This window comes from Galleria mellonella, unplaced genomic scaffold (assembly GCF_026898425.1).
Source record: "Galleria mellonella isolate WM207_F2 unplaced genomic scaffold, CSIRO_AGI_GalMel_v1 utg184, whole genome shotgun sequence".
NCBI lineage: Eukaryota > Metazoa > Arthropoda > Insecta > Lepidoptera > Pyralidae > Galleria > Galleria mellonella.
The window spans coordinates 8,465,277-8,479,858 of record NW_026442025.1 but is presented as its reverse complement, the minus strand read 5'-3'; the positions used below and the strand labels follow the sequence as shown (position 1 = coordinate 8,479,858).

Sequence of the window (14,582 nt, the reverse complement as noted above, 5' to 3'; positions counted from 1 at the left end):
TTCTTTATATTTAATTTTTATATTTACATTTTAACTTTTGTATTAGTAGAAGCCCGCCGTGTGATTCCAGCATAGAATGGGGTACCCCTTCCTTTCCCGTAGGTATCATAAGCGGCTAATGGTGCCGTGGGTGTCGTAAGAAGGGATACACAGTAACGTCTATCTTAAAACATCACCAAAGCCTAACTGCGATTGCCAACCCGTTTGCCAAACATGGCAACTGTTCGTAAAACCCCCCAATATAGAGAATATAGGTACAGCGGTGGACAATTCATGGCCGATACTACGATGATGATAAGTGGAAAATTCAATATTTTGTAATAAATTACACCCGTGCGAATCCGGAGCGAATCGCTATCATAAAAATAAAACAATTTTGTCTGACAAAAAATAGTATTTATTTGGAAAAATAAATATTAGAAGCAAATATTATAAAATAAATATATCACATTACACAATATTAATGGAGATCTAGAAAACCTAATTACATATATTTAACGTTGCAAATTTTATTTGCAGAGACTACGAGAACAATTGGCACTTCGTAATATTGAGATCGATATTATGACTAAAACATCTATACAGGGTGTAACCAAAATAATCATCATACTTACAAATGGGGTTCTCAGTGAAAATGTGCCATTTACCCTTATATATGTAGGTCGTAAAATGACAAAAATTTTGAGCTCTTGTCTACATCATTTGTTGATACTCTAAGACTTTTCACGTTTTAGATGACTTGTAGCTTGTTTAGTATAAGAGATTCAAGTTTTTTGCCGTTTTTACGTACATTTCTGTGGAACACATTTTCAATTTTGGACCTTTAAAGGATGCCAATTATTTTGATTTCATCCTGTAGTTATAATATTAGGCTAATTCTTGATGGTGGCCATCTGAACCGCTATGCGTTCTAATGTTAGGCCTATAAATCTTTAAAAGATACAGAGAGGAGAAACAAATGAGCTCAGCTCTTCTCTTTCTTACACTGTGAATTTTTAGAAATAGATACTTATGTATAAGGAAATAAACATTATTTTCACACGGTTTTACTTCACAGTGCATATACCTTCATACATTTCCAACTGATTTCCGATTGCGAACCTGTATACTATAGTTTATAACTAAAAAAATTACAAAAACAGCAAGTAAAAAAATAAACAGCTCCAAACCTACATTCAATCAATCGTCGAGTCCTCTACTATGTTAGCTACTAAATTCATTTGAGATCATTATGCATACTTGTTAAGTACTCTAAAATACCTTGTCACCATTCAAATAAAATCACGAATATTTTCAGATAGTATAAAATGATAAAATTAATCTTAACCCCTTAAATACCTGAAGTTTCAAATTTGATATCGGGGTTATAAATCGCATTGGGCACCTACAATCGATTTTATTTTAATATTTGTCTGTTTACATGTTACTAAATGTTTTTTTTTTTATTTAAGTAAGTATATAATAATATCGTTTCCATTTTTTTACTATTTTTCCCCATTAGTAAACACAGTAAAGGGTACACTTACATATATATTTTTAGTTTGATTTAAAAATCAGGCTTTTAAGGGTTAATATGTTTGCTAGTCCCACTTTACAAATGAAAATATATTTAAAGCAACAACCAGTAACCATTTACCGTCAGAGAGGCCGTCTGTTTGTTACCACCATCGTACAATAAATAAAATTTCCTTTAGACCATAGTGAAGACAAAATAAAAATTAGTAATGCCACCATATTTAACAAAGATTAGCTGAAAATTTTAAACTTTTATTAAATTTTGTCATGTAGCACATTACTCAATCTATAAAAATGTATTAAAATATGTGCAGTTAAGAATTATAACAGAATTATTTCATTTTGTATTAAAAAAATTACTTCAATTGTGACAAAACTAGTTATTTTTATCTAAAAACTAAACTAATGAACCAATTTTGATAAAATTACTATGAGACCAATTTAAAAGTAAGTTCCTTTAGATCAAAAGAAACATTTTCAAAATTAATTTAATTTATAAAACGACTGAGTTATGAGATAAGAGACGTAAAAAAATACAACCGAATTTAAGACTACCCCTTTTTTAAAATATGTAAGTATTTCAGACACAAACATTGTTAGTATTCTAGTGTAAATCATATTAATAAGAGAACAGTTAATTAAATTATTGTATCACACGTAGGTATATTTTTGTAACAGCCATTAAAAAGCATTTTTTAAATACAACCCCAACTTCATCACCTACTTATTCAAACGGCTTCATCACCGTTATCACCGCACGTACCGTTTATTAGGCCCTTCCTGTGCAAATTGAGAATCGAATCCGCTATAATTTTCGCAGTCTTCCTCAAATAGCCGCCGCTAGTAAGCATCACTATTGGGATGCGACGTTCTTTACAACTTTCAAATACGAATTCATCCCGTTTTATTATTCCCTAGAAAAAATATAATACAACATTAGTTGCAATTCTAAAACATAGTAACAGTATTCTGAACTTGACTTTTGAACTTAACCTAGACCCAAATCAATTTATTTATTTATTAATTTATTTATTTACTTTATTTGCGTTGCTATTCCTGAGGACTCAGGTGTTATCCCTCTGTACCCAGTAAATTCATGCCATATCCCATCCTTCAAACCGAAACACAGTCATGCAAACATAACTGCTTCACAGTTGAAACACGAATGGGACAGAGGTACCCAAGCAATCGACTTTTGTACAAAGTCTTCCTCTGGTAAATTATTTATAACTTATTTATTACATTCACTGAGTGAGCCTTACAGTCTTCCAATACGCCCACCCAGGAAAGCATGAGTACAATAACATATAAAAAGGAATATTAAACAAAAATATTAAACAAAAATACCCTACCAAAAATCGACCCCAGAATCTTATTCATTTAACGTATATAGATTATCCATACTAATAAACTGGCAGAGTTCTACGTTTTATATTTATGTTTTGTACTTGAGTATTTATCAGCTTTAAACCAAACTTTAATAAGGAAAATGATAAGTAACTTATTTAGAACATTTTATAGTTTTGCACACTTAAGTTTATACATCATATCATGTCATACTTAACGCATTATATAAAATACTTATGGTAAGATTATATTTATCATTAAACCTGTGCTGAAATTAATTTAACATATAATTTTTATTAAATATTAAATAGATGTGTGGTCCCGGCGTAGAATGAAACAACCTTTTCTTTTCCGTGAGTGTAGTAAAAGTCAACTAAGGGAACTTAATAGTCGAGGGATGGTGCTGCCCATCCCTCTTAAAAAAACACCATAAGCCTAACTGCGGTTGCCAATTCGCCTGCTAAAAGTGGCAACTACTGGAAAAACTCCACTTATAGGGAAAGAATATAATAGATGTATTTGCCATCTCCTCCTTCTTGCTGGAGTTTTATCGAGAGACCACAGAGTATTTGTGTTCAGACGTTTTTTGTTTGAGTTAATTTTTTTATATTATCCTTGTTATTTATGTAATATTCCTTTTTATATATTATTGTATTCATGATTTCCTGGGTGAGCGTATTGGAAGACTGTAAGGCTCACCCAGTGAATGTAATAAATAAATAAATAGTTTAATAAGAATTAATAATCTAAATGTATATGTAATATGTAAACAGTAGCATAAAAGTTCTTTATTTATTTTCATTCATTCACATTCAGGATGTGAATGTGAGGTAAATTTGAATGCTACTTTTCATACAAATTTATACCAAATCGGAACAGTATACAAGCAGACATGACAGTCACATTTGATATAAAAACACACAATGATAACGAAGATATGATAAAGATATGTTATGTCCATGGTACTGCTCATGTCTATAGGCGATGGTTACCACTTTCCATCAGGTGGGCCGTCAGCTTGTTTGCCATTCTAAGTTGTATAAAAAAAGAAAGATATACAAACTTACAATTTCACTAATCCTCATGTGACCGAGTGGATCCGAGTCTAAAATATCAGTCCCTGCATTGTACACCAAAATATCTGGTTTAAATTCTTTTAGAGCAGCCTTAAGATTTCTGAAAACAACAAAGCAATCAGGTATACGATCTATATGTCGCATAAACTGAATTCCTGCATACATATATTTAATAAACTAATCCAATTTATTAATTAAAAACTAGAGGTCGGCAATATATATATATATATATATATATATATATATATATATATATATATATATATTTTTCTGTTATCAATATCTATATTTTGGCTCAATAACGAATATGTTAAGTGTCTGTTATCCAACATATAATGTCGAAATTAAGAACCCTATCGAAATTTATATATGTTACAGTCAAAACTTTTAACCAGTCTAACGTACTATTAAGTAGCAAAATCAGTCAAAACTACTTTCGACTGAACAAGTTGGTCAAAAGTGGTTTTGACTGAAAATTATTGGTTATAAGTACTTTTGACTGCAAATTTGCGGTTAGGTTAAGTTAGGTTAGGTACTTTTAACTGTTATTTTAGTCAAAAGTATTATTGACTAAAGCATACGGTCAAAAGTACTTTTGACTGATTTTGCTAAATAATACTTTTGACTGGTTTAGAGTTTTAACTGCAACATATACATATCCGGTACGAACGATATCGGAATGAATAATGAACTTTTTTCCACCATCAATGTCCAAGAGAACCCAATATTGGAGCAGTACCAATATTAATATGGTTACCACTTTCCATCAGGTGGGCCGTCAGCTTGTTTGCCATTCTAAGTTGTATAAAAAAAAATTATGGCATTTATTAAAAATCGTAAAATTACACTCGCAACTGAATAGTCATTAGTCGTTTAAACAATGTACATTGTGTCTGAAATAAGGGATAAACATACAAAAATCATTACATTTTCAACGAAACTTTAAAACGACAACAACAGTTTGAAAAAAAATATTTCTTACTGTCTCAACTTGAGCATATATTCCAAATCCTCAACTCTGTTTGCAAGCTCGACCTTCCTTCGTATTGCTTGCTTCGCCTCCTTGTCTTTTGGATAAATGTTACGGTTGTACATATCCATTATATACACTTCTGGTACACCTAGAAAATCGCGTTGGTAGCCATTGCCCTATAAAAATAAAATATTACTACTAATACCGCATTTAAAAATTCTAACACTTCCCTAAGGTTCACTGGGAGAGATACCTTATAATAACGAATATTATTTCTATACAACTTAGAATGGCAAACAAGCTGACGGCCTACCTGATGTAAAGTGTAAACGTCGCCTATAGACATGAGCAGTACCATGGACATAACAGAGTATACTGTTTCGCCCATGATACCCCCATGCGTTGCCATTCCTGAAGACTCAGGTGTTATTCATCTGTACCCTGTAAATTCACGCCATATCCCACCCTTCAAACCGAAACACAGCCATGCAAACACAACTGCTTCACGGTTGAAACACGAATGGGACAGAGGTACCCAAGTAAACGACTTTTGTACAAAGTCTCCCTCTGGTCTAAATAAATAAATATTGAATATTAAATGCACATAAATATTTGTTACAGAAAATGTGTTATAATAAAATCCATGGACAATATTTCAATATTAACTTTTTACTTTCATATCTCCCAGCCTACGCCACAAGGGACCTGAAGTGAATATAGATAGGTTAGGTCAATTCCAAAGTTACAAATATATTTTATCTATTCCTGCAAATCCATACAACATTAATGACAAGTCACTTCTGTTTTTACTCCTTTGGAATGAAATTTCATACAAAACAGACAAGAAAATCTAGTGTTAATTTTAAACTGTGGCGTTGTTTACACATATTTTAAATTCACAATCGGGACTTGACGCAACGCGATTACAAGTATTTTTTTTTAATAGTACCTTTTTTAAAAACCTACACTTCACTTTCTGTTTACTTCAGTACAACCAGCAATAAAAAGCACGTATGTAGATACTATTTATCTATAATCGGTTCGTGTTAAGTTCCGATCGTGAATTTAAATCTTTATTATTTCTTATTTTATCAAAAAAAAAATAATTAAATCATGAACTAATTTAAATATATTGTTATTTCATAACAAACCTGATGAGCGTCCAAATCAACGATCATTGCGTTCTGTATCAACCCATTCATGACGAGAAAACGTATGAGCAATGTGATATCAGCGTAGGGACAGAATCCACCACCTTTATCGCTGCTGCAGTGGTGGAAACCACCCCCAACGTTTATCGCCCATCCTCGCTCCAGAGCCAGCTTCCCAGCGAGAACTGAGCCTCCAGTTTGTAATCTGGATGAAAAAAAAAACAATTTGTTTTTTAAAACTTTGTTCCGTTAAAAAACTAATTTCAATATTGGCGAAACAAAAATGGAACGAACATGATAGTAATTAAACCCTTTTGAATGAAAAATAATTATTAAAATATATTCAGAACTGACAAACATATCGTATAATAAACATAAATACCGTCACACTATAAACTACCAGAGTGAGATTTTGTACAAAAATCGTTTGTTTGACATGGCACCTCTGTCCCATTCGTGTTTCTATTGTGAAGCAGTTGTGTTTACATGGATGTATTTCGGTTTGAAGGGTGGGATATGGCAGTGAATTTACAAGGTGGAAAAGGAAGAACACCTGAGTCCTCAGGAATGGTAACGCATGGGGGTATCATGGGCGAAACAGTATACTCTGTTATATCCATGGTACTGCTCATGTCTATAGGCGACGGTTACCACTTTTCATCAGGTGAGTCGTCCGCTTGTTTGCCATTCTGTTGCATAAAATAAACTTTTTAAAGTTGTTTTATTGTTAAAACTTTCGTAAGCACACATTATATTTTAATGTAACGGTTTAACTTACGTGTGATTTGGTAATATTCAAGTCACAGCCGCTCATGATTAAGGGTACTGAATTGGTACCAAATCTAGTCTTGCTTTCTCGATGTAATCACGCGTAAATTAAACCGATAGTTATTACATTAAAATATATATGAAATTAGTTGAAAATTTAATCAAAATTTGAAACTACAAGAAACTAAAGAAGTAGTAACATTTTCAAATCTTTCGTAACATTATACGTTCATTATAGGTAAAATGTATTAGGTCTAAAATAATATTACCATTGTACATTTTAAAGGCCTGCATCATCAACTAATGCCAAACATGTTTGTCGTCTAAGTAATTGTTTAAACTATAAAACTGTGTCAAGTAACAAAAAAATAGATACCTCATTGGTTTCAAATACGCGCACTGTACAAATACGTTTGGCAAACATGCCACGATAGGTACTTCGGCTATTATTGCCACATTGGTGCTCCACTGGAATAAAAATGTTATCATCTATTAAAAAAAAGGCTAAAAAAGCATATTATAACAGACTAGACATATCTTTGTGAAAAATTAGAGCTCTTCTAACATACTGAGATGAACACCAGACAATTCCGCGGTAGGCATTAATTCCTCCTAAATACAATGATCCGAATCATGCAGTAATTAAAAAAGTTGAAGTTTTAGACACAGCTAATCATTCAGTAATATATTTATAGCATAGCATGGGTTTAAAACTCATGCTATAAGAAAATCCATATCACTGGTTAAAATCCATACTATGAAAAAATCCATATCACTGGTTATTTAGGATTATTTTATTTAATTCTGGTGCCATTAGATTAGTTTTGCAAAACGTGTGTGAACAAAATGACAGTCGGACATTGATGACTAATATGGAAGGTTGTGGAACTTTTGGTAATAACAGTGGTGGCCAATATTCAGTGTTGGCAGTCACATACATACTAATGGTAGCGGAATTAAACAAATTAATTCTAATCATTAACTGTTGTCTTACTTTCAATGATTTGAGGTATCTTTTCGTATGGACAACAAGTAGATCACTCTTTTTTGCTGGAAGTGGTCTCACTAAACAGGCATCAGTAATAAAATCTGCTTCTTTTAAGTACTGGAACAAAAAGTTTTTGCATGTATATTGAACAAAAAAAAAATGACCAGCAAAATAATTATAATTAAATTTTCAATGTAATTAAAAAATACTACATCTAAGATGTGTTTTAACTGGTGTGGATTAGTAAATTTAAAGATTAATACTCCACAAATATTGCAAGAAATTGATAATATTAATAAATGTAATATTTCATTCTGTACTATTCGAACACTTTTGTATAATAACAATTTTTATTATAATTTTACATGTTAAAAGTGTTGGAAGAATAGTATTAAAAGAATAAGAAGAGTTTGCAAAAAGATATATTAATGATAAAGTTATTTCTGGCCTCCTGCTATTTTCTCAAATGAATCAAAATAATTAATATACAGTATAGAGAAAATCTAATATGGAATTAAAAAATGTAAGTTGGATCTATTTTTGTATGAGGTTGCATAAGCATTATTAGGGTAGGAAAAGTTACCATTATAGATTGAATTATGGATCACAAAACATATTAATATCCTATGAGAGAATTTGCTCCAAACTAAAGCAGCAATGTGTTTAAATAATGTTTGGGTATTTTTATGAGATAATGATCCAAAGCATAATATTGATAAGCATGAAATATTAAGGCATGAACAATATATGAAAGATATTTAACACCCTCAATTACTTAGAAATTCCTCACCAATCACCTGATATTAATATTATAGTAATGTTAATTTAAAAACAATCAGTTTCAAACAAAAACAAAAATTACACAGCATAAAGAGTGGGCATTGACACTGTCTTTGTATTTCTATCAAATTGGTTGATTCAATGCTGTAGACTCAAAGTAATTATTGATGCTAAAGGTGGACAACAAAATTATAATTGTTAATATTGTTAATATTTATATAATTATTCATTAAATGTATGCATACTTTTCATTCATAATTTTACAATGCAAAGTTAATTTTTTTTATTATACAAAAGTGCTGTAACTTTAAGATATTTAATAGTATATAAAAAAAAGTTGTTCAATTTTTTCTATTTTTTTAAACAACCCTATGTATACGAATACTTTTTGCACTCATTATGCATATTTTTTATATCGGTCAATTTACATACACCAGTCACTCTCATATAGATGCAGTTAAAAACTAATAATGGTTAAACCAATAAGTATAACAAAATTGAAAACCTATTTTTATACAGCCTATTCATATGATACAAACCGTTTTCTTCCTTACTATTCATTATACGTAACAACAAGCACTTACTTGAATAATATTACGCCATTTCTTAGCATCGAAAACATGAAACTTTTCGAGGCCTAAAAATGATACGTTGTATTTCTCATCATACACCAACGGCCACTGATCCTCTCTAATATCGAAATAAAGACTGAAATTGGAAAATACATGAATAAAATAATAAAATTAGTACGTAATTCTTTTCGTTTCTGCAATTGCCAAGGAAAAATCGAAACTTTTCATATAAACATAACGAAAAGTTCTCTAAGGATATCTATAGACCAACTTACCTAGTCATTATCAAATATGAAAACAATTATTAAAACAGTGCCATGATTTATAGTATATTTGTTTTATTTTTTAATTGAAAGATAGCAAAATTCGAAAATTCTGCGAACTTTGCATATAATACGAATGTCAAATTTTTAACCCAAAATTTGACATTTCTTTTGACACTTACTAGACATTTTCTTGATGCTCACGCACGTCACAACACAAAGATAAATAAGTACGGTATTAAATTAATAAAACATGAATTATAAATTGTATATTTTTTGTAAATTTGTAAGATTTTTAATAAAATAATATTTATTTAGTGTAATGGTTGACGTGACGCCGTTGCTGTATCTTCATAATTTTAAAAGTTGGTTGCCTAGCAACGACTGTCGTCATTTCATCGCGGGAAATGTAAACAAATCGTAGAAATTATTTTCTTAATATAATGTAAAAGTATTTTTATAAAGAATATTTTATAATTTCTGTTTACTATGTACCTGTAGTTAAGTTATTGCAACTTTTATAAACTTACTTCATCAGCAACATTTTTTTATGTTGCTGATACCTATGGACCCGACTTTGGACGCTCTTCAAAGTGAGGTGGAATTTTATCGGGTTTGTTGCATTTTTATAAAGCATAACATTACTTAACATATTTACGTATAATACTATTTCTTTACTTAGGTACATTGAAATATTGGGCTTAAGACAATTCTTGAGCTAGCATTGCTTTCGGATTATTTTGTATAGTATCACGCGCAGTGTTATGAGCTAGTGATAATATCACGTCAACTAAGGTCACAAAGGTTGCGAGTACTATTCTGGCCGAGACCAAAAATTTTGTGTCAATTTAAAATTCCAACTAACACACCAGTTATGATATCCGCCGATAACAAACGACATTAATTCGAAAGATGGTAGTAGACTCGTCCCTTGCCACGATTCTAGGCGAAATATAATACAACGGCAATGGTCGATCACTCTGACTACCCTACTAAGGATTATATTCATGAACATATACTTTTTTATTATAACTTTTAAATACTCGACTTTTCTTCATATACGTACTTATTATAGGCACTTCAAATAAAAAATTAGCCAGAGTCCAATAAATAGATATATTTGAGTCAAAAACGTCCCTAAAGATGCCACCATCTGGGACCGTGACTGTTCATGACGATCACTCTATGATAGCAATATATGTATCTATTTATCTTTATAAAGGTAACTTGTGGCTATGACATACAAACACTCTCTACCACATAGGTTGTTTTATATGGAAAATCTATCAAGAAAAATTGTTATATTTGTCAATACGTATCTAATATAAAATTTCATTACCAGCAAAATCAAACAGCAGTGGAACAAGAAATCAGAACACTGATAGCAGACAATCAAAAGTTGTCCCAACAGGTTGGAGCGTTATTAAAGGAAAAACTTGAGAATGCCAAACAGCCACAGCCCCAGAAATGTGATCAGAACAAGGAACTAGAGGAGCTCAACAGACAAATTTTGTTACTTACTAAGGTTCTGTTTTTGAAATCATTAATACTACGCATATATTAAGGAATATATAGGGCAGGTTTCAGCGCTAACATGTATCAACGAACTGATAAAGATTGTCGGGAGATAATTGTTAGAGTCGCACGAACTCCAACAATTCTCTAAGATTTTTTATTCTGCTCAAAATAAAAAAAAAAAGTAGGTAATGGAGTCTCTTACATGTTACAATAATTATTTCTTATTAGTTGTGACTTGCCCGTCTGACCGGGATATGTTCACTATACATATACCGAGTTAAAAGTAGTTTATAACCTCCATCCCATATTATTACGTGTATATCAAATTCGATATTTGGATTTGGGAGCAAACGAGCATGCGGCTCATCTGATGGTAACCGACTACCGCCGCCCATGATCACCCACAACACCAAAGTCTTTGCCGGCCTTTTAAAAAGGAATATGCTCTTTTCTTGAAAGTTATGATATCTCATCAATTCGGAAATACTGCCGGTTAAGCTGTTAAGGCAATAACAAACAAACAAACTCATTTTCACATTTATAATATTAGTAAGGATTATAAATACAAGCATTTGATGACATTTGAAAAAGGACATATTCAAATCAATTTCCTTCCCTATATTGACATATATAAGAATATTTTCCAAGGGGAGGGGGTGGCGGGATTGCCCCTAAAAAGACACATAGGTATATACCCTCAAATCTGTCTTAGCCTATAGCTGAAAGTATCGCTCCTTATTCTATGGTGAGCACTACCAATCTCTATGCCTATACTCCTATATAAAAGGACTTTCCGACCGTTACTTCATACGTGTGGTTTCCAGAAGTGGAAAAACTAATGGACTGAACTCTTCTAAATGGTTTATCGAGATGAAAAATGCGCCCGTTTTTTAATTAGACCTTCAAGAATGCAACTATGAACATCGCATTCAGTTAGATGAAGTCGTTTTTTTGTGTAATGTCGAAACACATACAGACAGACAAAATGTATATACATTATTGTTTAGGTTTCCATTGGTCTTATGAAGACCTTTCATATTATTATTTTTTAATATCTCTTACGTTCAGACGTCGTCTATTTACAAATTTATTGTATTAGATAAGGAAAATAAGATATGAACATTTTCAGGAAAGAGACTCTTTACATGTGTTGTGGCAAACTTCGCAGAAAACTATTGACGCTTTAGAAACAGAATTAAAAACGTATCACAATTATGGCAATAGAGGAGGACAGGTAAGTTTGTTTACAAGGGCGCTGCCACATTAGTCCACTAGAAAATAATACTATTTACTAAAATTATCAAGATTATATTTGATTTTTTTAATAGCACATTAATGAAGAAAAACGAGAATTAAAATTAAAACTAGAAACAGCATTGACAGACTATATTGAATTGGAAACAAAATATAAAGAATTACATAAAAAGCACAATGAATTAGAAAATAACCTTAATATTAAAGAAAAAGAAATAAACTATTACAAAGAGAGAGGTAAACAATTAGAAGATAAAGTTGATGAAATAACTAAGACATTGGACGAGTACAAATTGAATTGCGTAATAGACAAAAAATGTAATGAGGACTTAAAAAAACAATTATCTTTAAGCCAAAAAGAAAACAATGAAAAAATAAAAAAGGAAATAGAAGCTAAAGCAAAGGTATAACGGAGTAAAATAATAAAATTTAAATAGTCATTCTATTAATTTTTTAAATATTTTTTAGGTAGCAGAAGCATTACAACTTTTTGATTTAGTGTCAGAGCAAAAGAAAGAAGCATATAAGAGAGTTAAAGAAATTTCAGGTAGGTTTGCAATTAATGTGTTTAAAATAAGTTATATAATATTATTTATTCTTAAACATTATTTCAGAACAATTAATCACATTGAAACAGACTTTAGCCAATGTTAGTTATGATATAGAATCAAATTATAAAAAGGAATTAGATGATATAAAAGAAAAATATAATGAGAAAATAGTAGATATGCTTGAACATATAAAAAATCTAGATGCTGAAATAGTTGAAAAGGGATTACTTCTCAACAAAACCTTAAGGTTGGAAACACTTCTTCGTTAATTATATATATATATATGGTGTGTGACTGGTATAAATAAAATGATACTTTTGCAGGGAAAACAAAATACTACAAGCAGCAAATGAAAATTATTTAAAACAACAAAAAGAATGCGATGATACGGTAGATCCCAAATTGACACTGGCTGAGCAAAGACTGGAAGCAATGTTTCAAGAACTGGTTTGTAATATCTCCAAAAAGTTATTCCTGCTTAGTTAAAAAATAGTACAACTCGAAATTATTTTGTAATATCACGTAAAGGTGACTGTATGCTAATATTTAATTATAATAGGTAACATCTGAAAGGCGAAATATTCAACTGGTGTGTGAAAAACAGTGCTTGGCTATAGATATACAAAGAGTCCAAGATATTCACACAAGAGAAAGAAAACGACGAGACTGGGAAGAGAGTCTTTTGAAGACCCAATGTGAAGAATTAAAGTAAGCTGTTTGAAACAAAAGTAATATATTTATGAATAATGTATCTAGTAAATGATTATATTTCTCTTATAGAATGCAAGTGGGCCACCTTCAAAAATCGTTGGATGAAACACATGGAATGATAAATAAATTACAAAGTATGCTATCGTCAAGAACAGAATTAAATCAGAAGTACGTATTCTTGTAATAGTAGCTTCTAAAATATGTAATTTTTTAATAACCAATAATTTTCTTTCAGAATGGTATCAACGAAAGAAGAAGAGTTGATGGAATTGAATAAACATCTGGAAAACCAAATGGAACTAAGTAAAAAGTATGAATATTATTTAATATTGTTTATCCATTTGGACTTTTCATAAATATTATCTACTGAATAATTAAATTGCAATGTTCAATAAGTCAGTCAGTTTATTACATTTTATAGAAATAAGTAGGAAAAAAAATAAAAAGTAATAGCATTTATTCAGCCATGTTTAGATGTTTCTTTTTATTACACCATAACAAGACCATGGTTGAAAAGATTATAACGATATTTTGTGTATTAGTACATTTTATAGTGTTTTATCAGAACCGGCTGGACAAAACATAGGACAACTTGACCCTTTCAATGTGTGAAATCGTGTAGATTATAAAGTCTGAACTCTGAATAATATTAGTATTATAATCATATTTTTTACTAATAATAAACTTAATTTCAACTACTCATAGACGCAAATACTGATTCAGATGGTATTTAATATATCCTTATATTACAGATGGAAGGAGTCTTATGTTGAAATGACAGAAAAAATGAAGAAGAAATTAGAACAGTTGCAAATAGAAAACAGTGAACTGAAATCGAAATTATTATTGCCCCAATCAGAGTCACAAGACAATGCTAGCACATCTAGTTAATAAGGAGATGATTTAATTAATTGTGCAATATATACAAATTGTAATTATATAAATAGTTAATACTGTAATAGATTTATTTACAACATATTTATTTAATTGGAAAATACATCAAATTTTAAAATAATTGTTGTAATCATTATTATTCTTAAATAACATATTTAAATATGTATTATTTTCTATAACCACTATATTTAAAATATTTACAAATAACAAACAAACATCAG

General features: G+C 30.6%; 2 protein-coding genes across 2 annotated transcripts; one reads left to right on the top strand and one right to left on the bottom strand.

Moving 5' to 3' along the window:
* Nucleotides 1-380: 380 nt before the first annotated feature.
* Nucleotides 381-9,903, bottom strand: LOC113512083 (histone deacetylase 11). Its single transcript, XM_026895856.3, has 8 exons — nucleotides 9,446-9,903; nucleotides 9,183-9,306; nucleotides 7,825-7,935; nucleotides 7,207-7,298; nucleotides 6,063-6,267; nucleotides 4,921-5,087; nucleotides 3,930-4,038; nucleotides 381-2,429 (listed from the first exon to the last, which is right to left on the bottom strand). Exons 1-8 carry the CDS (start codon nucleotides 9,451-9,453, stop codon nucleotides 2,244-2,246), a joined length of 1,002 nt encoding a protein of 333 aa, XP_026751657.1. The 5' UTR covers nucleotides 9,454-9,903; the 3' UTR covers nucleotides 381-2,243.
* Nucleotides 9,899-14,458, top strand: LOC113512116 (putative leucine-rich repeat-containing protein DDB_G0290503). The gene is made up of 11 exons (XM_031909160.2): nucleotides 9,899-10,046; nucleotides 10,776-10,958; nucleotides 12,081-12,185; nucleotides 12,280-12,609; nucleotides 12,674-12,752; nucleotides 12,820-13,003; nucleotides 13,080-13,203; nucleotides 13,316-13,464; nucleotides 13,537-13,635; nucleotides 13,703-13,777; nucleotides 14,220-14,458. The coding sequence occupies exons 1-11, from the start codon at nucleotides 9,984-9,986 to the stop codon at nucleotides 14,356-14,358; spliced, it is 1,530 nt and encodes a 509-aa protein (XP_031765020.2). The 5' UTR covers nucleotides 9,899-9,983; the 3' UTR covers nucleotides 14,359-14,458.
* Nucleotides 14,459-14,582: the final 124 nt, after the last annotated feature.